Source organism: Caloenas nicobarica, chromosome 11 (genome assembly GCF_036013445.1).
Source record: "Caloenas nicobarica isolate bCalNic1 chromosome 11, bCalNic1.hap1, whole genome shotgun sequence".
Taxonomy (NCBI): Eukaryota; Metazoa; Chordata; class Aves; order Columbiformes; family Columbidae; genus Caloenas; species Caloenas nicobarica.
In genome coordinates this window covers 7,156,814-7,182,636 of record NC_088255.1, presented here as the reverse complement: position 1 = coordinate 7,182,636, position 25,823 = coordinate 7,156,814, and the positions used below count along the sequence as shown (strand labels likewise).

The window sequence follows — 25,823 nt, the reverse complement described above, 5'->3', positions numbered from 1 at the left end:
CTCATCAATAACCATATACATCTGATGAGATGGTGTAAAGGAGACAGAGCATGACTCTTTTTAGTCATATCCAGTGAAAAGACAGGTGAAGGGCATGGACTGAAACACCAAAAATTCCATTTAAACCTCAGAACCACCCCCCTTCCTTTTTTTTTTTTTTTTCTTTCTTTTTTCTTTTTTTTTTTAAACACTGTAAGGGTGGTCAGACACTGGAACAGGCTGTCCAGAGAGGTTGTATAATATCTTCGGATATATTAAAAAGCAAATTGGACGTGGCTCTGTGCAACATGTTCTGGTTGATCCTGCTTTGAGCAAGGGGGTTAGACTAGATTACCAGAGGTCCCTGTCAACCTCCACGATTCCATGATTCTATGAATTTTGGGGCCATGTTTTCAGCTGCCGCGAGGCACCATACCTCAATTTCTTCATGTAGAACAGCAGAGATTTGTTGCAACCTTAACAACAATTAAGACAGAGCAACTTGCAAGTCAGATGGCCCTGGGAATTTTGCATTTTTGCTGCAAATACAAGACTCAAGAGCAGCAGGACAACTGAAGGGAAGACAGTCAGACTCTACAAACAGTAACCACGGCTAACACAGTGACTCCCTGAAAAACCCTCACATCCTAGTCTGCATAAGTCATGGCAAGATTAATCTGCACAGCAAAATGAGGATCCACATCATAACCACACTTGTGTAAACAAGCAGGAGGATGCTACCTCCAAACATGCTCCCAGGCATCCCCCACCCTTCTAAATGATCCACATTCCCAAATATTTCCTCTTCCCACACACTATTCCCCAGGCATAGCCTGACTCCAGGTACCTCTTTCATACTAAATCCATTTCATTTTTGCACTAAGAAAACCTCTCACACGGAGCAAGTAAATGGAGGCCAAATAGAGAACACAGCTACCTCTAAACATGAGGCAAAACCCTCTGCAGGCAAAGCCCAGAAAGCAAAACACAGCAGCACCACAGACCAGTACAGGACCAGCAGCTGAAGAGAGTGCTGAACCAGACAGAAGGGGCCAAGGCTGAATTTTGTAAGCACAGAAGGGCTTAATGAAAATGTACCCAACTCAGAGTCAGTATTGCCAGTTTCCTGCTTTTCTGCAACATCCCTTACATCCTCTCTGCTCCTAGACAGGACAGACAGGTGATTTGCTGACTGACATCAACAGCAAATACCCATTACTTGAGTCACCATTTGAGACCAACACAGAATGATTACTTGACATGTCAGTTGCTAATGGTCTTCTGCCTTCTCCCTGCTACCATTCTTCTGGCTGAATTAAGCCTGAAGGGAAACCCTCCAAAGGAACAACTGTAAGAGGATGCTCCTACCTTTCTAGTCGTTTGTTGCTCAGTTGCTGGATTTGCTCCTGCTGCAATGCCGTAAGAGGAGTGTGGAGGCTTTTGGAGTTCAAGCTCTGAAACTGAAGACAAGGTAACTTTAAAACCTGCTCACTGGTGCCATCTGGTTGTCCTCTGCATCCTCCCGAGGGCATCCTCCAAGGAGCCCCAGCATGCTGATAAACATATATGCCTGGCTGGGAGTGTTGGCAAGTGCAAATGACCAGGAGAAGCTATCTGCATATTTATTTCAAAACAAACCTGTACAACTGTTCTGTAACTTTCTGGGGCTCCAAAGAATAGGTAAAGTTAAGAATCATTCCACCAGGCAAGTCAGGGAACAGTGTGGATGTACATATCATGGGTTACAGTTCAGACCCTGCAAAAGCAGGCATGTAAGAGACCCCAGGTACTCTACTGGCATTAATAAACTACGCCTCATCCTCTCTGCCATCTAAGATAGGGAAAAGTTGTCCTACCTCCTATAAACAAGATAAAAAGAAAGGTAAGGGAGTCAACCAAAATGACAAAGTGAGAGGCACACACAAACCTTATTCTGTTCTTATTACTTAACTGTTTTTGCTCCCAAGACAAATGACACAATATATTCACTGGATTCTCGTGCTTCAGGGATCCCATTTGTCTCAAACACCTTCTGCCAGTAGTTGACCGCATCAGTGGCAGTCACCAGCCCAGGTCTTGCACTGCAGCTCTGCCTCAGAGATGACCACTTGGGACTGAGGATAGGACCTTTACTTTGACTCAGTCCCCCTGGCATGGATTGAGGTGAGAGACCCAACAACCTCCTAAGCAGTGGGTGGGTGAAGCACTTCATTGTTGCAAAACCAGTTCCTGGCTTCAACATGTGTTCCTCGTTGCCATCAGCTGATCTTGTCACTGCTGAGATTCACAGGATGCTTGGTGTTGCCACAAGCCACTGTGGCTAAGCACGAGCTGACCACAGTCAGTGGATTCTCCTCAGGGCAGCATGAAAATGACACTGGTTTGCAGCTCTTCTGATCTAGAAAAGGAGACAAGAGCACAGCCTGAATCCCTTGGGCTAGCAAGTCACAGGTTCCACTCTGAGAGACTCGTGCTTGCCCTAATCCCAGCCCACAGGTACAAAACCAATTACTCACATCCTAAGAGTAACAAAGGATTCTCCCAAAAAAACTAGACTGAGGTGACAGCTAACCAGCTCTGCCACTGCAATCCATTTATTTGCAGAGCTGCCTATGTCCACAGGCCAGAGCTACTAGGAGGCCAGTCTGTGCCCGGGGCAGGAGTGAGTGTGCCTACACACAGGCACAACACTCCTGCCTGTCCTTGCTCCCAGAAAGCCACAGACACACCAACCTTCAGCTCTAGCCCTTAGCTCTCTACCCCATGAGTGGGTCACCCTGCTTCCCTGCAGGAAGACCTCCAGTGTCTCCTAGATTCTTTCTTTTATTCCTCTCTGTTCATAAACCACTAGTCCTAGGTTAGCAGGTTTGCTCACAGAAGAACCTCGACTCTATGAGTCAAAGGTCTTCCACACTTGTCACCACCACCAGAGAGCAGACAAAGGGCTGCAGAGCCAGGGCTGAGTAGGGGAAGGGGAAAAGTTCACAAGGTACAACCAGAGGGAAGAAGAACACTCCAAAGATGCAAAGGCCAGAAAAGGCAAACCCTGCCCAAGGGAAGTCAGTCTCTTAGAACAGAACAGATAGAACAGGCAGAGTCAAACGGAATGGGAAGAAAAACAAACAAAATGACTGCAGGAGACGAAGGAGATGAAACTTTACAAAACAGCTGCTGCATATCACACTTGGAACTGTATTTTAATGGAGACAAACAGAACAACAACCCTGCTTTCCTGCTGTGATCCATCAGAAATAAGTGTCTCACTCCCTTCTGACTCACAGTCCCTGGAGCCACTGTGTTTCCCTGAGTGCCCATTTCCATTCCTCTATTGATGGCTGCTTTTCATCACTGTCTTGGGGAGGCCACAACCTCCTCTCCTCCAGAAAACCACCACACAAACAGCTAAATACCTCTCCAAAGCAGCCAGCAGCATCCATGGTGCATGGCTCTCTGCTCTGTAGCAGTGCTGCTGCAGGGGGACCTGGGGGGGCTGGGTCAGCTCCCTCCTGGGCAGATGCTGGCACTGCACTCCTGCCACAGCCCTGGAGCCCGCCGCACGGGGAAACTGTGGGATGAGTCAGGCCTCCATTGCCCCTCTTTGCAAAATCAAAGCAAACAGAGCCCAAGGAGACAGCAGAGGGAATAACCCTGCAGTGAAGGTCTCAAGACTGGGTTACCTGCTACCTCCTGGCAAAGGGGTGGGTGCTCTAAGCACCCAAGGATCCCTTTCGTTATTACCGCCAGCAGTGATAAGCAGGCTCTATGAAAACTTGCCTTTGTGTTATGCATAAGCAGTCTGACAACCAGACTTTATTGGAGAACATCCCCACTCCAAGGCCCTGTTTTAGGGATACTGCCACAAGAAGAACACTAAAGGAATAAAACATTAACCATTAGTGTTGCTAGTGAGGCAGATAAAACTTTAGTTGGCCATGGCTGAAACAACACTGCCACTACTGTCATTATTAATAAAGAAAACCAGCTACTGATGTGAGGTCCCTGCCAAGAACAGTCCCTGTATGTTACTTCTTGGTACAAATACCTGTTTGCACAAAAAAATCACCAACCCACAACTGACTTTTTTTTACCTGCAGTTCTGTGGTTCGGTCCATTCAACCCCCAGTTACCCACTCACTGTAGTCCAACACCTGCACTGGTGGCCATGGAAAGGCCCAGCCTGTCCCACTCTCGGCCCCTGCCCAACACTCCCTGTGTCACTCACAGCCTGGGCCAGGCACTGGGGCTTGCGCCGTACAAGGCAATACCTTTCTGCTTGTGGGTTACCGGCCAGCGGAACCGGCCCCTCACACAGCCCCGCTGGCCGGACCGGGCAAGGGGCACAAGTCCCCATTTGCCAGCCAGGGAGCTGCCCACTCACGCCCCACTTCCGTGACCGGGCGGCTCTCCGGCAGTAAACGAGCCCCACGGATCACCCCCGGGACCGCAGCCCGGCTTTCCTTCCAGCCACCAGGCCTCCCCTGCACACAGAACGCCCTGACCGACGCCAGGCACCCGGCCTGGCCTGCACCGCGGCGCTGACGGGGGATCCTTTACCTGGGCGGCCGCGGGCCCCGGCGGCCTCGGGGGCGAGGGAGCGCGCCCGCACAGCGACGCCTCACCTCAGGGAGGCCGCCCTGGAGGGGCTGGAGGCGCAGCCGCCTCGCACCGCAGTCTGGGTGAGGGGTTTGGGGAACGGGCGTGGAGGAACGACCAGACGGACGAAGCGCTCCCACCGCGCGCCGCCACAGTCGCCGCATCACCTGACGGACTCCGCCGCGCGCATGAGCGACAGGAGCATTGACCAACCGCGAGCCGAGCCTTGCGGGCGCCGACCAATCGCCTGGGGCGCGGAGCAGCGGGGCGGGGCCGCCGGCCGTGCTGTGGTGCGCGCGGAGCGGCTCGGCCCGGCCTGGCCCGGCCCGCCCCCCGCGGGCAGCGCGGCCCCGCGGCCGAGAGCGCGGGCCCCGGGCGGCCCCAGCGCCACCGGGGACCGGACGCCTCAGCGGGGAGCGCTCAGTAAGTGCCGGCCCCAGCAGGCCGGAGGCGCCGGCGGGCAGCGGCCGTCCCGGCGCGGGGGGGGGGGGCGCGGCGCTGGAACGCGGCTGCCTCCGGGGAGGGGCGCGGCGGCGGCGGGCTGGGCCGCGGGAGCGTCCGCGCCGCCCCGTCGGGCCGCAGGCGGAGCCGCCGCGGCCTCTCGGGGGTGGGGAAGGGCGGGCGCGGTGACCCCGCTCGGTGCCCGACCCCATCCCTGCCCCGGCCAGGCCCGCCCAGCCGCGGCCGGGCCAGGCGCAGCGCCGCGGGTGCCGGCGCGGCGGGCGCGGAGCGCAGGCGGCGCTGCGGCGGGGAGGCGGCTGCGAGTCCCGGGGCTCGTCCCGCCCCGCCTGGGGAGCGCTTCGGAGCGGCAAGGGCCGTATAACCCGTTACCCGTTTGGAAACTTCGCCGCGGGACGGGGAACGAGTGACTTCCCGCAGGGACAGGGCCCCTGGGGTGGCACAGCCCGCAATGGGTTGGGGGCCAGGGCGACTGCTTGGATTTTAGTTTTGTATCGGTCTGTAGTCGGAGGAGCGGGGACATTGCTGGGGAGCGTCCCCGCGCCTGTGCCAGGGTGGGATGGATCCCTGGCCCCTCTCCGACAGCGGGAGGGAGACAAGCGAGGTGCTGCGGGACAGTGGGCACAGGCGGCCGGGGCTTCTTCCCCCCCGGAGCCTGCTCAGCCCTGTAGCAGGGGGAGAGGAGGCCACAAGTTCACACACTGGGAAGCAACATCCTGTAGCCAACAGCAACTCAGTGCCGCTTTGCTGAATTATTAGAGATGCTTCATCTTGATGAAGTAATGCAGAAAAAATACTAGTTATTATTTGCCTTCTTCATCCAGAGACCCTGTGACCCATCTTCATCCCTGTGACACAAACCTCTATTGCTGTCTTACCCGAGAGGAGACTGCAGCACAGAGGGATTAAAACCAAGACTCGGAAAACCCAGCAGCCTCAAGCTAGTGCCTGACATGATGTTCTGCATCTCAGAGGTGTTGACCACCACAATGCCTATCAGAGACCAGTTTGGAAACGCTGGTTTAGGAGAGAAAAAAACATGTTCTCCTTATTGGCAGACCCAGCAGAGTGGTCCTGGCTCTGTGAGAAGCTCTGTTGGTGCAGGCAATGGAAGAATGCCAGCTTGCAGCAGCTGAGGATCTTGTTCCTCTTCTGTTCTATTTGTGCATGGACTATGCTGAAACTTGCCAGCGATAGGTAGTAGCTGTTCTTGGCCCTAGAGCAGCCATCAGAGACCTGGAGTGTGCCCAGCCTGCAGATCAAACTTCCAGCACCAGAATGACAACTGGGAAAGGAAGGTGATAGGAAAGATCATCTACCCCCAACTCAACCATTAGCCATAGGCCCTGGGCCATACTTGCCCCTACCTCTCCATCTGGCCCCTTGCAACCTGGACCAGAAACACTCTTATCTGCACCTGCAACTGGTTGTCTAAGCCACATCAGAAACCTTGCAGCCAGGCCCACTGTTAGAGCTAGGTCTCTGGGCTTGGGAATCCTTCAGCGTGGACAGGACCCTGACAGCATGAGCAAGAGCCTCATTTCGCACTGGACCAGATTTTCAGCTGGCTAATTTTGACCTAGCCTAGCTTTATTCAGAGGAGGAATGCACGGCAGCACTATGTGGTCCATACGAAAGGGGTCTTACCCAAAGGCTTGGTATCAGCTTGTACATCTAAGTTCCAGTTGTTTTCCAAAACTGACACCACATTGAGATGAAGGCCTAACCCATTTTGTTTCCAAAATTACAGAGCTGTTTGGGATCTAGAGCCATACGCCATACTTTGCAAAGCCTTTGGGCCTGCTTCGCTCCTTTCACTTAGGTTCTTTTTCCACTTTTTGTTTCCTCGGTGGTGGCTTTCTTTAAAATGTGAATTACCATCACGGAGAATTTCCCTGAATAGCACAGATCAATGATTCTCTCTGAGAAGCTGCTCAGTCTGCCCAATACCTGCTCACCAATTCCTTCCCTTTCCCTGCTGGGCCACAGCTGCTGCTGTGGCACTTGGATTTCAAATTTGCCATCTTTGTGCCCGACTGTCCACTATGCCTCAGCTGCACTGTGGTCGGTAATGGCTGGGGAAATCCAGGTGCCATGTGGTTTAAACCAGGCGTGTGTGGTTTGGTGGTCACTGAAGGACATGGCCCCTTTCAGCTGCAATGAACCTGTGTCCCAGCATGGTGTTAGGTGGGACCAGACCACAACTGATATCTTCACAGTTCTCTAGAAACTTGTAGGAGTTTGACAGCTCCCACAGCCTCCCAGGCACTTGAAAATCCCCCAGCAACTCCTGCCTCACTGGACTGTTCACAGGGAGCTGTGAGACAGATCCTGCGTGTGTGGTGAGAGATTTACCTGTTCAGGGAGACGCAGGACAAGTGCTGTGCAGGTCGAGGTGTCTGCTCGAGCTGCTGACCGACCATAGGACTGCCTGGTGCTGTTTGCCTGGTGTGATTCCTCTGCTTCAGTTGTTAGTGACAGATGTTAATCACACTGCTTAATGACTGTGCAATAATCTTGCCTAGAATAGAACAGAGTGGAGCAGAACAATGGCTCATTTCTCTTTGCAGGCACATCTTTTTCTATTCAGAGCTCATTAACCCCTATGTCCTGACTACATTCCAGTCCAGAGATGTAATGTCTGCTAAACTGCAGAGAAATTATCAGAGGACTGCTGCAGTAGTTCTTGGGGTTGGCACTGCTCTGGTCCAGAGATAGATGCATTTTCAGGAAGCAATTGCTGAACTAACGTTATATATGGTTATTTTTTAAACAAAGCTGTGCAAATACTTCCCTTGGGATCATCCCATGGTGTTTTGCAACTCCTGATCATTTGCACAATAGAAGCATGAAGCAATCATGAAGCAAAGCCTTTCATGTTTTCAGCATGAATAGATCTATCAAATTTCACAACTCCAATCCAAAATTGGACTCATTTTAAAATTAAGATTGATAATTAGCAGTGCATGACTAAGCTCGAGTGGGTGCTTTCATGGGGGACTTGAGAAATACTCAGTCTTTAGTAGCAGATGGGGGAGTGATGCAACCCACTGTTTTAAGGAAGGTGCCTTTCCAGAGCACGTGGGGCGATGGAGACTGCGGTGACCAGTCACCAGTGACTATCACAACAGGGAAGTGCTACTTTGGGTTCAACAAAAAGCATCGTGAGATATAGATGCCTCACAGCTGGGTGCCATTTTATTGGATGTGTTCCCACAGACAAGCTTAAGGGGATCCATGTAACTTTCTGAAAATTAAATGCAAGAGATAGAAGCAGGAAAATGCTGTCTCTCCCAGGGCAGATGAAGACCACCTGGCTCAGCCTGGGGCAGACTGAAGACAGGGCTTCTGAGGTTGTCCCCACAGAGATCTGCCAAGTGCCTGCAAGGAGGCAGAGCTGAGGCAGCAAGGGGAGGGTCTATCACTGACTTGAAGTGAAACGGGCATGACTTTGAGGCTTCAGTACCTCTGAAAAATCTTTTTCTTATTTTGAGTGAGCATCTGTGAACTGCTCTCAAAAATTGTACTAGTGAATCGGGAAGCTTTGGAAAAGGTTGTGCCTGTCTCCAAGAGCTCTGCACTGTTCATTTGTTCTCATTCTTTCCTAGGCAGAAACCAGCGTGGTTCCTATGAAGAAAAACCACCAGAGATGATGCTACAGGATAAGTCTCACATGAGGGTCCTCGATACGAATGGCAGCTCTCTGCTTCTGTAGCTGATGGGTGAGGACAATAGCTCGGTAAAAGGAGCTACCAAGAGCGGCAGGATGAGTTACAGCTCACCCTCTGTGCATGACTTTTATCACAGCACCACCTCCCCCATGGCTAAGTCAGACCTAGGGACAACTCTGGATATAACTGTACCAGAAACAGCTACCGTAAGTCCTGAGACTACCAGTTTCAACAGCACCAAAATCCCAGATGTGGCCAGCACCGGACCCAGCATGAGCACGATGCTGCTGTCCTTTGGGATCATCACTGTGATTGGGTTAGCTGTGGCTATGGTAAGAGAGCCCTGCTAAATATTTCTCTGTCTGTTGAGGGTTAGTGGGTGGCGTAGGGGCTCTAGGACTAATTTGGGTTTAATAATTTATTTACATTCTACTAAAGGCTCACCCAGAACTGCTGGGAACTGACAGTTGCTGAGATCCCTTTCTTTTATCCAGTGCTCCAATATTTCTGCAGTCTCCCTGAGGTCTGGTCGGAGTGCCATGCTTAGCAGGCCCAGAGAAAGCCATACATAGTATCAGTATTTAACAGATATAGGAAGTTCAGTTAAAACAACACAAAGCAGATTCTGTTCTGACTTGGTAACTGAAACAGCTGCATTGATTTAGACCTTGTCAACACAGGGACCTACAAGAAAGTTTGTCCACATTAACTTTTAAAGCAGACTGTTGAAAACATATTAATCTCCCCTGTGGACATGCCTTTTTGAATTAAAGCAGCCTGAATCCATTTTAGCTAGACTCATTCTGGACTGCATTTCTGAGGCTCTACTTGCTGAGTATCAGCAAGGTCCTTGAGGATTTGCTGCATAACTAACATTCCCATTAACGCCGTAGGCAGAAGCTTTCAGAAACCACAGTTCTGGGCCTGACATGGGCAGTGCAAGTGCTACAGTTCTTCTTTTGATCTATAACCAGATCATTTACCTACCAACAGAGAACAGAAGGTAACAGCAAGCTCCCATTCCTTGTTTGGGGAAGAGCTTCACTAATAGAACCATCAAAGGAGCCTACAGAAAGGGACCACCGTGAAATTTTATTGCCAGCCCAAGGAAGTGTTTTTCCAAAAGCCCCTAAGAACCTGGAAACATTAACCTGGAAACAGTCTTAAGTTCCCGAGAACAACATCCAGTGTCCGTAGTTCTCAGAACAAGGCTCTGGAGGCCAAAAGCCTCACTTTCCTCCCAGCGCAGCTGCTCTTACTGACACGAGCAGATCACTGAGCATGCTCCTTCGTTTCTTCCCTTTAGACCGGGGAGGGGGTAACAGCACTTCTGTGCTGTAGGAAGTCTACAGATGAAAACCACAAATGAAAGGTTCTTCATCCACTCTTAAATTGCAACGTATGTCCTGCAGCCACCAGAAGTGTGCCAAGCTACACCTGATAATAATACTCTCAATATTCTGACTACTACTAACACACCTAATAACAGGCCACTCAAGCACTTAGTGCTACCGAGCTCACGCTGATGCATATGAAATTTGATTTTCAGTTGTCACTGCTCCCTTACCCCTGCTTTAGTGTGTGGTGACACCAGACTTGACGCACCCCTCCTTTCCGTGCACCCTGGGCCCAAAATTTGTCTTCCCAGCTGTTCCCTATCTTACTGGGACTGTTGTAATGATGGTTTTCTTTCTCCTTCAGGTTCTGTATATCAGAAAGAAGAAGAGGTAAGTAATGTCTGTTGTTTGCTGAAGGGAATTTAGTGCTTCAAAATCTAGACAGAGCTAGGAAGGAGATGGGGAGAGTGTAAGGGAGGGCTTACCTGAGGACAAGCCTATGGGGAATCAGCTGTGTGTGAGGCAAGGGACACTGTACTCCGGGTACTGGCCCACCTAACACCAGAGCTTCAAAGGCTCTTCTGCAGCTTTGGAAAGGAAAACATGGTTGAGCAGGAGGAGGCTTGGTATCCTGCAAACTCTTCAGGCTATGAGATGCACTAAAACAGAAGAAAGGGTTATGAATGTATAAAGAAGCTGGGAGCTCTCTCATGAAAGATGTGGATCTCATGTTTCAGCCAGTCGCAGATCCCTGTGTTTTCCAACAGCTCAGGCCAATAACACTGGCCTCGCAAGCTAAAGCTGCAGTCATAGTGCAGAGATGCAGCTTTCTACCCAGAGACTTAGTGTCTTAATTTCCTTGTTAAGCTCCTGGCTGAAAATAGAGAGGAGAGCAGCATGCAGGGAGACAGACTTCTTGATCCTTCCACCTCTGACAGCAGAGACACTGCTGAAGATCCATTAGAGGTGGTACCTCCTCCCTGCCTGATTCCTTGTGGCAGGCGTGGCCACGGACTTACAAGAAGTGCTGCTGCCCACTGTAAAATTTCCAAGCCAGATCCTGAAGCCCAGATATGATACTGCCACAGGAGCAGCTAATGATTGGCCTGTGAATGTGGCACTGCTGAAGATAATGGTTGTGTTGGCAAACCCATACAGAAGCAGAGAGAGAGTGTGTCATCCTAACACTTCCCAGAATAGGTATTTGTGGTGACACTGCCAGTGTTTCCCTTTCATACCCCCCAAAACTCAGCTACAGCCTAAAGCAGGACTCATTGTTCTCACAAGAGCATGCCCATCCATCCTCCATCACTGAACTGCCCAGCATTCAGGGAGACTCCTTAGGGTAATACTTTATAGCTCTGTCACTTGGAACAATGATACAAGAATAAGAACAGTCTGTCCACAGGCATCAGCCTCCTATGAGAATCAATCCCTTTGCTATTTATTATTATTTTCTATTTATTCTTATGTACTTCAGCTCCAGAGTTAAGGTGCTACTCTTAGGCTGCTGGAGCTAAAAGTGGATTTCTGCTGGCAGGCATAGTGCGACATGGCAAGACTGGTTGTTGTGGGCAGAGGGACGAGGGAGAAGTTGCAAAATGCCTGGCCCGTATGTTCCACCCTCTCTTTTGTCTCACCACATAAAACTTGATCTTTTAAGGTCCGCAGGAACTTAAATCCCTGTCTGATTCCTCTGTGCGTAATACCTGCCAACACGGATTAGTGATGGCAATTAATCCCTGCACATGCACTCTGGGTATCTTCCACTCCTGCCAGCTGTGGATAGTAGGTTCTTATCCTCATCCCTGCAGGACATGACACGACCCTCCAACAAGTACCAACAAAGGCTGAATCCCTATGCAGCAGGAGAAACAGCCTGCAGAAGGCCTTAGCAGTGGGGTGGGGAAGGCAGCCTGAGCACCTTTCCTTCTATTTATTTTTTCAACCAACCCTTTCCCTTCCCTCCCATGGGCAGGTTGGAGAAGCTACGGCACCAGCTCATGCCCATGTACAACTTTGATCCCACCGAGGAACAGGATGAACTAGAGCAGGAGCTGCTGGAACATGGGCGAGATGCAGCATCTTCCCAGGCATCACAGAGCAAGGTAGGCAGCAGGGGCCAGCCAGTCTGTTATCACAACCACTGGCACTTGCACTGCTCTTGTACAGAGTCAAAGAGGTTTTGTAGGGGAAGGAAACCATGTAAGACCTCAGGAGGACTTTCCTTATCTCTGCTAGCCTTGGAGGTAGGGGGCTCGAGCATTTTAGAGTGCTTAGGATGGATTGAAGAATCAGGCAGCCGGCATGAAGAGCCTGGGGAGGCACCTGGCTCTACTCAACAAGTAAAGAAAAAAGGGAAATTTCAGTAATTAAGGGTGAGTTTACTAGAGTTTACCACCCAGAGCGCCACAAGGGAGCAGTAGGATGAATACCATTTTCTGGGAGAGAGGCCTTCAATGGCCATGGGGCACTGACGCTCCCTTGCCCTGGCCCTGAAAGGCAAATAATTTCCACCCAGTTTTAAGGTATTCCTGCTTTGCCCAAGGATACAAGTGGGGAACAAGGCCTTACCGAGGGAAAAAAGCCTCTAATCATACCAGTTAACCATGCTGCAAGCCCTTAAGAATGTAGGCAGAAATCCTGCACATGGTTGTGGCATGGCACATCTGATCTTGTCAGCGCCTCCAGGCCTGCCTTGCTGGGCACAGAGCAGGCGTGGCTCAGAAAGGGAACAGGGAGGCAACTTCTCAGTTTCAATTTTGGGAGAGCGGGAGAGGCTTTGCTTTGACCACTTCTGAGTGTTCAAAGGCATGAAGCATGCTGAGAAATGATCAGGTCCTTGGAGACCACTGACTGGCTACAGCTGTGAGTTAGGAAACAGCTTGGCCAGCTGTTTTTGTTTAATGGTCTAGATGGGTCTTTGACAAGAGGCTATCAGCTCCTTCCTCAGTGTACGAAGAGGTGGGAGATAGAGGGAAAAAGGGCTTCTCACCATCATTTGCAGGCAGTTTCACAGTGTTCTCTGTTTCCTTTGCCACCACCATCACACACAAAAAGCCTTTCTGAAAGACAGAGCCAGCAGCCATGGTTGGAACAGGTACGTCTCTTTGCCAATGATGCAGCCTCTTCTTAGAGCAGACATCTTCCCTTTCTTGAATTCCTCTCCATCTGCTCTGTGTCTTCCCTTGGTTTTCCAGTTTCAGGAACAGCTGTTCTTCCAAGCAATCCTCAGTTTCCACATGCTTTACACCTTCGGATAATCTTTAGCAAACTTGGTGTGGGCAGAAAGGGAAAGAGGAGATAATTGATACAACTGTAATTATAAAATACTTACCTGGAGATATGCTTCCCTACCTGCTGAAGAGCACACAGGAGATGCACGTGCTGGAATATGAAGGATAGTCAACATATTCCATACACTGGTTTGGGACAGCAAGAAATACTCTTGTATAAAAGCAAAGGATCTTGTTCTCTGATCAGCACATACTAGGAACACATCAGATCTCTCTATTAATGCACACAGAGGATTGCCCTTTGGGTAGTAAAAGGGGAAAGGACAAGGCCAGAGTTAAACTTATCACAATAAAAGCACATCCTTCCTTCATAGGGACTGGCCAGCAGGATATCTCAGATCCCTGCAGAGCTTGCTATTAATAATTCACAGATACCTCTGCCTGGAAAGTACATAAGTTTAAAGAAATAAGAGGGAGAGTCTAAAACGACAAACAAAGTTCAGTCTATGGTATGTTTCCAGGCCTTCTTGAGGTTTCAAGTCTTTTCATACTGCCTTGTATACATTCATAGTGAGGCCCAGTAATCCAGTGATGGGGGGATTTTAAACTGGCATGGATGTGCTGACTTGCTCTCTGGCCTGTTGCATTTTTCCGTCACGGCCTTGTTAATGCAGCATTACTCAGTCAGCCTCCCCTCAATAAGGGGCAAAACCTGGTTACACTACTGTGCAGTCTGTGCCCATGTACACACACCTGAGCAACGGCAACCTTGCTGGGTCTCATCTTTCACTGCTTCAATGCAGATTCTGCTGACAAGTCAAGGAGCCCTCCAGAGACCCAGCTGTCTTGTGTTCACAGACGTTGCCAATGCCATCAATGCATGAACAATACCTGCCCCTGCTCTGGGATCGTGCTGAGACTGGGGAGGATGAAGCCAACAAACCAGTGACTTCCCACAAGCGCGGCCGATCCACTGAGCCTGGCTGGTTGCCCCATTGGTTTGTGTTACAAAAGGGCACAAGCACTGAACCCTGAAGCATCTCTCTGCCCGTGTGTCCTTCAGGGCTGCAGGAGGGAGAGCGGGTGAAGGGGTCTCGGGCCACCCTGGCGTGCTGCAGTGCAGCGGGGGGGCTGTCCTCTGCAGAGCCTTCTGGTGGCCACCAGCCCCGAGTGCCGCAGGCCAGCACAGCGGCCAGGGGCCAGCAGCAGAGCCTGCATGCAAGCATCGGTGCCCAGCCATGCACTGATCACCTCCTGATTTTTTTTGCAGTATGTGCATTTGTCAGTCAGATTGTATTCCATCCACAGCACCAGTTAAAAGGGGATCAGGGCGAGCCAAAATCTGAATGCAGATCTAAAGGTTGGCTTTATGCAAGGAGATGTTTCACTGAGTGGCAATTCGGGTACCATGTGTTTTGTTGAAAGTTTGGACCTGCCAGTTAGGTTTTCTTCTCCTATTTTTTTTTCTTCCCCACTGTGATTTCCCCCCGCCCCCCACCCCATATTTATTAAATGCAGACTCTTTTCTGGGCAAGTGCAGTGCAGAGTTTCTTACCAGCCCTTATTTACTTCACCGATACAGTTTCCCTTGTGGCAGTTTTGCAGGGCTAATTTACTTTTTCAGTATCCCCTTTCTTTTTAAAATCAGGGAGTTCTGGGAATGTATTAGGGCTGGGAGTGTCATCACCTGTGCAAAACTGCCCAACCTCCATACCCAGGAGGTGGGGCAGGAGGCACTCCCAGGCTGCTGGTGTTTGCACTCCAGGGATACTTTGGAAAGAAGGTGTGTGGGTACAAAAGCTCAATGCAATCTGGCTGAGGTCTTCAGGATTTGGACATTATCCATTGGTCTTCCCAGAGATTATGCCTACATGACCGAGAAGCAAATACATCACCCCCCCCTACACACACATGCACACTTACCACCTCCTCCAAGTGCTGAGGGCAGCCACAGAAGTGTTGGATTTCTCCCTCCGCAGCTGGCACATTGCTGCCTGTCGCACTCCCACACTCTGCAGCAGGGCAGGGATGCAAGCGGCAGCAGGGGTGCCTGGCTGTCCGAAATCACATTTCCCTTAGAGCTCTTAGGACTGGAATTTCATTTGCTGTTTTAAACTCAATAAAAGGCAAGTGTAAGCTGAGCTGTTTCCTCAAACCAGCAGCCTACTTTGTGCTCTATTCCCAAACTCCACGTGCTGCATGGGCAGCTGCCAGCTCAGGTGCAAAAACATGCACCTTGTTCCACGTTAATGCTGAGATGTATTTTATATAACACACACTCTTTAACCATTCTTCCTGTACTGGTAGGCTTTGTCCTGTGATGACTGCCCTTAGATTAAAGAAATGTGGATAATAAGACTAAAAGAATGTTACGGGTATTCACTGGGCTTGTACTGGAGTATTCTTTTAGCTCAATAGCACCTCCTCTCACAGTTCTATATGTACAATTTAGCAGAAGCATTATGATGTAATTTAATTCAAGTGTTTCTGTGTTTTAAGCATTGAAATATAATTAAACTGTTTACATGAAATCTAGTGTGATTGTCTTTTCCACCTCAATCATTTGCATTTTCCACTGAAAACTGCTGGAGTGTATCCTCAGTACCTGTTGGTATTTGGTATGCAGTGAATTTCCCTGCTCTTTAAAAGACTGAAGTAAGCATGTAAATTTTGGAAGGACAAGCTCTGCGAGGGTCAAGGTTTAGTGCTGCACAGCACGGGAACTCAGACCTCTTCAGGAGCTGCTTGGTGAAGAAGTCAGGAGCTTCCAGCCAAGCAGATTCTGGGCATCCAGAGTGCAGAAAGATGAATTCCAGCATGTCTGTTTGCCATATTATCCTTGAACCAGCTGAATTCATGGACAAACTAGGGGTTCATCAGCCCAGAGGCAGCTCCATACATGATAGCCTGCCCACACTGGGGTGAACATTGCAAGCAGCAGCATCAGTAGCTCCATAGTGGTATTGGTGTTATTTCAGATTTGCTTTTTGCCTCATCTTCTGGCCCACAGACCCAAAACTTGGGATTACTTAAGAAAGCTGTCAGATAACTGAAAAGACTATGCACAGGGACAGAATTAATTGTATGAAAAGCTAAACAGTTGTATGGCACACAGAACAATGTGTGGCATAAACAGACTCAGCTGTGGAGACTTCTGGATGTACACACAAAGCAGAATACTTGTGTCCCAATCAAGCCAGTTATGAGGTACTGCAAGATAAAAAGAGGATGGAATTAGGTACCAACTTCTGGGTTTAGGGGCCTGTTTTCCTCCATGTGCGATTCCTCATGCTCTTTATTGTTTTCACATAGATCTGTGGGTGCTCCTCAGTGACCAAATCTTGGTTTATAATCCCCAAAACTCTAAATCAGATGAAGAGAAACTCACCCTCTCTGGTGACCTGCATGTGCGCTGAGGTCGTTGCACATGGAGGAGACAAAGCAGAAGCCTGAGGTGCTACATTTTATACCTTTATTAAAAACGAGCTCCAAGGCTATAATTTGCAAGGTGCCCACACTCTTTATGCCTTCACCAAAACCATTTATAGGAATCTTCCAAACTTTGCTAGATAAACAAACCTCCTTCATCTCCTGTATTTTGATCCAACTGTAATGACCTCTTATTTTCAACTGAGTCAGACCAAAACTGTCTGAGCTTAAAAACACTTGAAACGCATTTGCTTCGAGGTAGGATTTGGCTACACAGAAAAGGTAACTAACTATATGGGAAATAATGAGTGTTTATAATTTCAAAAAGAAAAACCCAAGTAATCCAGCATGAGATCCTAGCTCTCTGAACACATCTGGAATTCTGCCTGTCTTTAATATGCTTTGACTTCCATTCCAAGTCTCTGCATAAAAATGGAGCTGAAGTTATGGACTGGGATTTCAACTGCACACAGAGTAGCTCCTCAGTGTGGAATTCCGCTTATTCTTCTCAAGCGCTTACATTTGTATGGAGACAGGTCTTCTACTGTGGCTTCCCAATGGAGTATTAAGAGATAGCAAAGATTAGATTTTTGGGTACTTTGTATAGACATCCCAGAGGAATACTGCTGACCTAAAGCAAATGGATTCACTATCTAGCTAAGGCAGTTTCCATCCCTATTCCATGCCCGCAGCTGAGAAAGGTCTGGTTGATGTCAGAAGAAAAGCTTGAGCCTCTTACAGATGCAATCCCTAAGCCATTCAGGAGAAGCTGAAGTACCAGTCTCACATTGTAACAGCTGTTGCTCTCAGGTAACAGGGGTTAATTAAATAGGTAGTACAGCCTTGCAAGCAGGGTATGAAACATGCCAATTCACCTGAAAAATCAGGTAAAGAAGTTAGTAAAATATCTTTGTTTGCCCCTGGAGTGGTCACTGAATGCAGACGTAAACTGCAGCTGAACTTGCATGTCCACTGAAGGAGAGCAGCTCCCTAACCTGAATTCAGGGGAAATCCCACTGGATCTTCACGTGACCATCAACATTTACAGATTTGCATGCCTGTCCCACCTGAATTTATCCACACAGCAGGAGAACGGGGTCAGACTCTTCCCATACCCGGCAGCACGACTCATCCTACAGTGTAAGATTAAGGTCAGTCCCTGTGATCTAGTCCATTTAATCCTTGGTTTCTCTGCTGTGTGGTAGCGGAGGCACAAAGGTTACCATGATGCAGTTTTGTGCTGAGACTGCCAAAATCCATACACAAGAAACTACTGTTAGGTCAAACTAGACAACACACAATTAACAGGACTAGGACTCCAATCACTACTCAACTGTGTGGACTGGACAAAATTATCTAGAAGGAAAAAAACCCCACAAACTACAATTCTGCATACATTTTCTCGTGTTAAATACCTGCTAAGGGAACAAGCCTCTGATGAAAGGATAATAAATAGGCTCAATATATACTGCCATTTTATAGGTTTCTGCTATGCACTGCCATAAATTTAAAGCCACTTATGTTCTGTTTAAATATTTAACACTGTAAAGCTAGCCAATTTTACATCTTGTCAAAGATAATTGAAATACCCACTTTGTCCCTTTATAGGCAGGCAGCGAATTGATGAGATGGAAAATAACATCAGGATTTCACTGTTTGCAACCGGATATCTGAAATACCCTAAATTCTGAGGAATTTAGCAAGATCAGCTCTGACACTGAAAGCGCGAATCTACATACAATGTGAAACTGAGAGCAGCCAGCAACAATCTCAGCCCTGCTGTCTCCCAAAACTGAACTGTATCAGCAAGCTTTTATTTGCATAGCTGCAACACTAGAGGACCCCACATGCACACATTATGGACTGAAGATACAAAATTGAATCCTGAGGCTCTGCAGGGAAGCAACCTTTGTGTAACTGGTTCTTTGCAGACACTCCTTTGAAGTGCTGAAATCCAGTGGCTGTGACTAAGCTTGTAAACATTGTGCACTCAGAGTTGCTATCGAATTCAAGGGGAGTGCCTGTGACCAGGCCAAAAGCTAGTTATAGAAATGATCCCTGAGCTAATAATGTTGGGATAAAAAAAATTTAGAATTAATCCTCAAGACATCAGGCTGCTAACTTTCCTCTAGAGTATCCAAGTTTACTGACCACTGGACCAACAGCATTAGGACAGCTGGAAATGCCATGAAGCTCTTTCTTTCTGACATAGTAAAGAAAGGACTCAAAGATCATATTTCAGATGCAATCCCTGTGGGCAACTGATCAAAACTTGACACTTGGGACTGCTTCATCAATCTACCAGAGCAGGTATGATATACAAGTTCAGCAATTAGCTGTGTAAATAGGTTTCCTTTACAGTATCTGCATTGACTCAACACTTTTCTGTTGAACTATTGCTGTTTGTGGCAGTGCAAGGCACCATGTTATCCAAATATTTTTAAGAAAGATTAATACACTCACAAAAGATAAACTACAAACTGTGAAAGGCATCTCCCCAACAAGGCATTTGACGTTTCTTCCCAAGTCCCTGTTTGGATGTTTGGGGTAAGCCAGCAGACAACAGGAGAGAAAGCATGGCCAAAATTATCAACAAAAAATAATTCGAAATATGACATTAAAAATCCTGTTTGCTATCCAGTCCTCTGGCTTCAGCAAGACACGAACAGGTGGCATACTACTGCACTGCAGCAGGGATGTTACTCAGACATCTCCTAAGACCGGTAGTTTTGCTGAACCTGGAACCATCTTTTCCAGTGATGCCTAAAAGGAAAGATGATGAGAGAGAGGGTTAGAGCTTGAAGTCCAGGAGCACAGCTGCCCAAATGCCCCGTTGCAGGGTCAGTGCAAGGTTAAAAGCAGCAAGGATCCACTTCCAAACAACCAAAGGTCTTCAGAACAACATTCCTATTGCTCGTGTACCAGCTCCAGGCTAAAGCCTGGAACGAATGGCTTCCCTGGCAGCAGGCCTTGGCCTGAGGCTGTTGGGAGCCCAGAAGTAACAGCCTGTGTGATGTTTTCTGGCTTCTGCTACACACACACACACAATCAACCTCTGCTGTGAGCAGTTACCTATTACCAACTGCAACCTTGGATCCTCATGAGACACAAAGTACCAGAAGTGCTTTACTCAATGTCATAAACTTCAGAAAAGCAGATGCACAGAAGGTCTGCAAATTATCTCAGAATGGGGAATGTTTCTGGCTACACAGACTTGCTCTGATCTGCAGCAAACTCCTTGGTTTCAGGAAAGCTCAGGTGACTGCTGGGGCAGCAGAGGGGACAAAGGGAGACAAAGGAGTTCACATCTTCTCCATCTCACGATACTGAGAAGAATGCAGGGGAGGAAAGACGGACGAGAAGGAACGAGATCCCAACACTGCTTCTGGCTTTGGACTGCATCTTGGAAATTTTGTCACAAGACAAATACTTCTTGGCCCAGAAAAAACATAAAACTTTAACAATTCAGTTGTGATTGGCAGCATCTGCAGGTAGCAGCACAATAAAGCCTGAACGATTAACAAACCCCTGCCTGCTCCTGGATAACCCAGTCACCCACGCCTTGGGAAAATCAGATGTGGATCCCTGGCTACAAAGGCTGTGGGAAAACATCAGCTAGCATCAAAGCAGCACTCTGCCCCATGGCAGGCTTGTAACTCTTCCATATTCCTAGTTCAGTTCTTATTTCTTGATTTTCCCCATAATGGACTGACTGGAATGCAGGGAGTCCGTCATTGTTTACTTCAGCAATTCTTTCTTAATTTTGCAGACAAGAAGCCCAGGGCAGATTTCTTTCCCACTCAGAGCTGCACGGCGGGATCAGCAAGCGCATGTATCCTCCCATGCGCACTCTCTAGCACAAAAATCCTCACCTGAAAGGAAAACCCAAACCTATGAACCCCACAATGACAAAAAGCTCTGGCTATGCCTACGGCAGAAGATTATTATGTGATTGGAGACTACTGCTAACGAATCTCAGAGCAGCACAAAAGCTTGCAGGCATATAATATCTAAGTTAAACGCAGACCCATAGAATGGGCTCATCCAGTAACTAGCTGTCCAAAAGCTGCTACAGCTGCATCTTGCTAAAAAGCTGCAGGGTCTCTAGTTTCCAGTAAGTCAGAAAAGTAAGTTTCCCCTTTCCCTTTTCAGTCAGAAGTTTCTAAGACAGGATACCACCCACTTTCAAGCTCCTGAGAAAATAACAACTGATACGAAATTTTCCAGAGGACTGCCAGGTTTCATACTGTACATGCCTATCCCCACTGCTTTTCAAGTGACTGTTTTTTGTTTGTTGTGGTGGCATTGCTTGTTTTTCATACACAAACGCACAACTTCCCCAATGGTAAATCTCCTCTCTCCACCCCTGGCAGAGTGTGCAGACACGGAGCGGTTTGTGCTGCAGTCCGGGGTGCTGCGCTGCTGCCTCCCACTGACCGCAGCATCCGCTCGTCCCCTCGCATCTGCTTCTGGTCGCTGCAACAGGAGGGAAACATTCCTCATGTCGCTGCCCTCGGGCCCACTCAGACATAAAGGAAAAAGAAACTACCCACGTTGGCTGTGGTTTTGGGTGATACTTCAGAGTCCTACAAAAAGGCGGTGACGGGGCCGGAGGTGAGCTCGTCACCCGCCAGCCTGCGGCTCTGCTGATGCCATCGCCCAGCTCAGTGGCAGGAAGCGATACGGGAGCAGGAGCCTGGGAGGAAACTGAGTCGAGCAACTGAGGTTAACTACTCCGGTGCTTTATCATGCAGCGTTTCCAGGGACTTTCTAAGAACCTGAGGGTGAGTTTGGCTGCCCGGTGTCAGTTAGCTCACTTCAAACACCACGCTCAACAGCACTAACGGCAGTGGGAGGAGGGAGAAGCAAAACAAGGCAACATCTGCCTTCTCCTGGGTTGCTGGCTCCCTTCCTCTCCCGCTCAAGGGAAAACATTTAATGAATAGCTTCCTGAGATGACCAATGAAGGTAGGACTCAGCTGCACGCAAGTTTTCCTGGCATCTGAGAAACAGCCTTGAATGGTATAGGCTGGACTAGGATTTGCACTTTCCCAGCGTTGTAGTGAGGCTGGGGCTCTGGGTGGTGCATCTGTATGTTCCTACAACAGTGATAACAGTTATCTGGCATCTCATCTTAGAGAAGCTTAGATAACTTTGCAGCCCCATACAGAAACTTGCTAGTGCCGTCACTCTGTGCGCTGCTCATGCACTAACGTCTCTGCTTGTGTGCCAGGCACCAACAGAGAGCACTGCCTTAGAGCATGAGCCAGGATGGAGAGAGCAAGACTGTCATGGAGGCATGCTGGAGCTAATCCAGAATACTAGGAGATCCCAAACGCCAAGGGATCTTCGACTTTTTTTTTTTCTTCTCCAAGCAAGACATTCATGATAAATTATTTTCACTTTCTATGTAACATAGGCAGACAATTTCACCAGCCACACCTGTAACAGTGACCAGAACCTCAGACATACGACTTCTGGAAAGACAAAGGTACAGGTTCCCTTTGCATCCGTCTTTTCTGCCTCCACTTCTGCTGAACTAGTCACAACCGAATTAGACGGAAGGAATGTGCTACCCCTCCTGTTGTAAAGTGCCTGGAAGCCTTCCAGACTCTCCTCTGTTTATAGGATTTACTAGAACGATTGCAGCCAGTGCTAGAGCTTTGGGGATGTTTTGCCAGGAGCATGACTGCACAGTTTAGTCTCGTGTAATTATGATTATCTAATTTCAAACCTTGTGTGGCTGGTGCCGAGTTCAAATTCAAGTCACTGCTTCCCTGAGGATTTTCTTCCTGAGATGCTCCTTCTTGGACCATTAGTTGAGGCTATGAAGAGAAACACCAAAACCAAACAACGCGCCCCCCCCCCAAATTAGGTATCAAAAGCCAACATTGTGAATACACAAAGCAAAAAGCCTTTATCAATGTTATTTAAATAAGACTGCGAAGCCCTGAAAGCATGCCCACTTGCCAGCACTTCCTATATCTAACCATACTCAAGAGCAAATGCACATGGCATCCACACACATTCACAAGCGGCTCTGCATGGTTGTCAGAATCAATAATAAACCACTGTATTACCAGTCCTATGAGAGACACGGCCCCATACTTTGAAAAAAATCTCCCCATTATGCAGCTGTGGGGAATATTCTTCATCCTTGAGAACACTTTCTATATTTCAAGATATTTTCTTGTCCTGAACAACTAAACATTCTGTCCATTGAAAATTAAAAACCAAATGGCTGTTCTTTGTCTTCTGCTTTGGTTTTGCACCCCAAAAGCTCCTCAGCTGTTACAACAGATTTTTAACCAAAACATCATAATGCTTCGCTAACTAGAAGTTAGACTGACAAGTTTTGAAACATTAAAAAGGAAGGAAAAAAAAAAAAGGAGACAGTATACAAAAAAAGTTTTAACTTCAATAAATTGGCATGTAGCAAAGTTTGTCTTCCCCCCCCCCCCCCCCCAAATTACTCTGTAGCTCATTGATTATAGTAATGAACACCTTACCATACAGCTCTGGCATACAACTCAATTAATTTAACCACAAAAGCCCAAGCCTAATCCTAGAACTGCATCTCCTACAATCTGTTACAGAGGAGGATGGCTGGAAGAGTCTTTTCCGACCTCATTTGCAGCCTGTTATAGATGAAAGATGGCTATAAATTATTTCTAGCATGCTATAGGTGTTTATAGACTGGGCAAATCCCTGAGCAACTTGATCCAATTAGAGCTGCTTTGAGCAGTAGTTTGAACTAAAGAATCTCCAGTGGGCCCTTCCAACCTAAATTATTCTATGATTATAAAAAAATGAAAAGGAGCATAGGAACACACACAGCTGAGGGATATCAGGCATTCAATACCACTATTAGCAGATCCTGGGAGTTACCAGGATGCTCCAAACTGTTGTCTCCCTTCTAGTGTGTGGCATAAAGGTCTCAAGGAAGAATGAAGTGCCAAATGAACTTATCAGGAAGTGTTTTAATTAGATTATCATTACAGAAAAATAAGTATTTCCACAGAAATACTGTGGTATTCCACGGGTATTCCCGAGGGGTAGGGAGAGGTTCTCTCTCTGCAGCTGTGCCAGGCACACAGAGCAGCTACAAAACAAGGCTGAATCCATCTCCTCTGTTACTGTCAGTTTAACCACAAGACAGCCCTACCAGCAGGTGTTCTATGAACTGTCCCTTGCTCTGAAACCCCCTCTCAGGCTTCTCCTGCATAGGTTTCTCAGCTCGATATAGTACATACTTCACTTTTTCTTGGCTTTCCTGAACCCTACAAAACCAGCATTTCACAGCCAAGGCTTCTGTGTTGCAGTCAGACTGCATCACAGCAACAGCAGAGGCTGGTACCAAGTCTATTCCTCCCACAGAATTTTCTTACCTGCTCCTTCCCTTACCTGGCAGGGAGCAGAAGGGCACTGTAGCATTCCTGAGGGTTAAACCTGCCTATTTCAGATTAGATTAAGAACATATAAACTAGTGCCAGAAACTGCCTGCCAGCTCCTCTGGAGTCCTTCGGCCTCTGCATTTGCATTTACCCACTGCAGCTCATGGCTGCGCAGACAGGACACGTCTGTTTGTACCACTGTCCAGAACAGGGTGGTGGCTGAGCCTCCTTCCCCTTCTTAATCTCTGACACCTCTCGCACACATGGCCAGGTCTAATTGCACCTGCTAATGAACATCTCTCTTACCCCATCTCAAATTCAGCAATATCCAGCCTGCTTCGAAGCTGCTTGCAAAGCCCTGCCTTTCTCTGCCCCCAAGGAAGGACTGTCGCACTGCTCAGATGGTCTGCCAGCCCTCCTGCAACCGTTGCTCTGATCTCAGTGCTTCTTTCTAGCACAAGTACTCCTCTCCCAGCTACTGCTTGCCAGCGGGGTTGTAACTTGAGAATAACTTTGAACAGCCAACTTCTGAGCTCCTTGAAACTTCCATCTGTTTGCCTCTGGGGTCTGTCTGAAATTCTGTTGCAATACGACTTGTAACTCCCCGGAGCTCAAACAGCCTCAGCCACATCTGCAGAGCACGCTGTCAGCACCCAGCCCTTCCATGGAGGAGAGAGAAACCCTCTCATCCAGGACAAATCCTCAGAATAGGCAGAAACCTGCAATCATGACCCTTCAGGGAACACCTATACTATCTCTCACTTTGTTTGTATACAGTAATCTTTGATACATGTTACCAGGGGAGTCAGATGTATGTTTTCTGGAAGTACAGATCCCTCCCTGTCCCCAGCCCTAGTTTCAGGCTGATGCTGCATCTCACACTCAGCCATATCACCCTGGCATTTTCAGTCCAGCTCAGCAACGCTGAGCTCTGTTCTCTGTCAGCAGATAATGATGCTCCCCTCTCACAGTCCCTTTCATCCTGGACACTCTGCTTAAACAGGACCGTGCCCCTCATCTGGTTCAGGGAGCAACCCATGTATCTCTATTTATAGAGTCTTCAGGCAGGAAAACAACGTCTTCTCCACAGAATTTGAGCTCCTCCTGACCCGCTCTGTCCTTGAAAGGGAATCAAGACCTAGGACTGGCTGTGGCTCCTTAACCCTTTCTGATATCTCTCCAACACACATAGCTCTAGTATATATCTCTGAGCTATACATGTTCAAGTAATTTTTCTTGCTCGATTACATCTAATTCATAAAAGAGCATCTTCTTTCCTAATTTGCTGCTGCTTTGTATTTGTTTCCCTCATCCTATTTCTTCCTCTTTCCAAAAAACCAAACAACCTCAAAAAATTTTTTTCTTTTTTCTGCTTTACAGTCCTGAGATATTTCCTTTTCCCCCAAATGTACTTCAGGCTTTTCACAACAACCTGGCCACAGCACCCTACCACTACTGAAAGGGAGAACATTGTTCTTTATTCATGTCCTTCTAGGTCCTCCTGCTTCTCTTTGAGATTTATCAGCCCATGGATGACAGCAGCAGAACTCACTGGGTAAGATTTTTGGTCTCTGGTTGCTTTAAGCTCTGGTAACATACCAGATTTCCTTACACAGCGTATGTAAAAACATAATATAAATGGGCTTAGAAAAAAGCAATGAGCTTTTAACAAAAGCTATGTGCTGAACTAGACTCTGACCACCTCATTTGGATTTCAAAGAAGGA

At 48.1% G+C, this 25,823-nt stretch overlaps 2 protein-coding genes across 10 annotated transcripts in view; one reads left to right on the top strand and one right to left on the bottom strand.

Annotated features, from left to right (window-relative positions):
- The window catches only part of HEMK1 (HemK methyltransferase family member 1), a 31,251-nt gene extending 26,502 nt beyond the window's left edge, over positions 1-4,749 (bottom strand). The window contains exons 1-3 of the mRNA XM_065642523.1: positions 4,534-4,749; positions 1,931-2,377; positions 1,348-1,439 (exon numbers count right to left, since the gene is read on the bottom strand). Coding sequence (XP_065498595.1) covers positions 1,348-1,439; positions 1,931-2,221 — 383 coding nt within the window. The 5' untranslated portion in view covers positions 2,222-2,377; positions 4,534-4,749. The remainder of the gene's footprint in view (positions 1-1,347; positions 1,440-1,930; positions 2,378-4,533) is intronic.
- Positions 4,750-4,907: 158 nt separating this feature from the next.
- Positions 4,908-22,277, top strand: C11H3orf18 (chromosome 11 C3orf18 homolog). Of its 9 annotated transcripts, none has more exons than XR_010606818.1 (6): positions 4,908-4,995; positions 8,640-9,034; positions 10,404-10,429; positions 12,018-12,147; positions 18,313-21,488; positions 22,124-22,277. XR_010606818.1 is itself a non-coding variant. In XM_065642677.1 (6 exons), the coding sequence occupies exons 3-6, from the start codon at positions 8,852-8,854 to the stop codon at positions 14,308-14,310; spliced, it is 516 nt and encodes a 171-aa protein (XP_065498749.1). In that variant the 5' UTR covers positions 4,908-4,995; positions 8,640-8,753; positions 8,839-8,851; the 3' UTR covers positions 14,311-15,806. The 9 variants fall into 9 exon arrangements, 8 of the variants coding, with proteins under 8 accessions (XP_065498749.1, XP_065498751.1, XP_065498753.1 ...); XM_065642677.1 differs by lacking the exons at positions 18,313-21,488; positions 22,124-22,277 and adding an exon at positions 14,134-15,806 and having other exon boundaries at positions 8,640-8,753; positions 8,839-9,034; XM_065642679.1 differs by lacking the exons at positions 18,313-21,488; positions 22,124-22,277 and adding exons at positions 13,100-13,139; positions 13,240-14,161.
- The last annotated feature ends 3,546 nt before the right edge of the window (positions 22,278-25,823 follow it).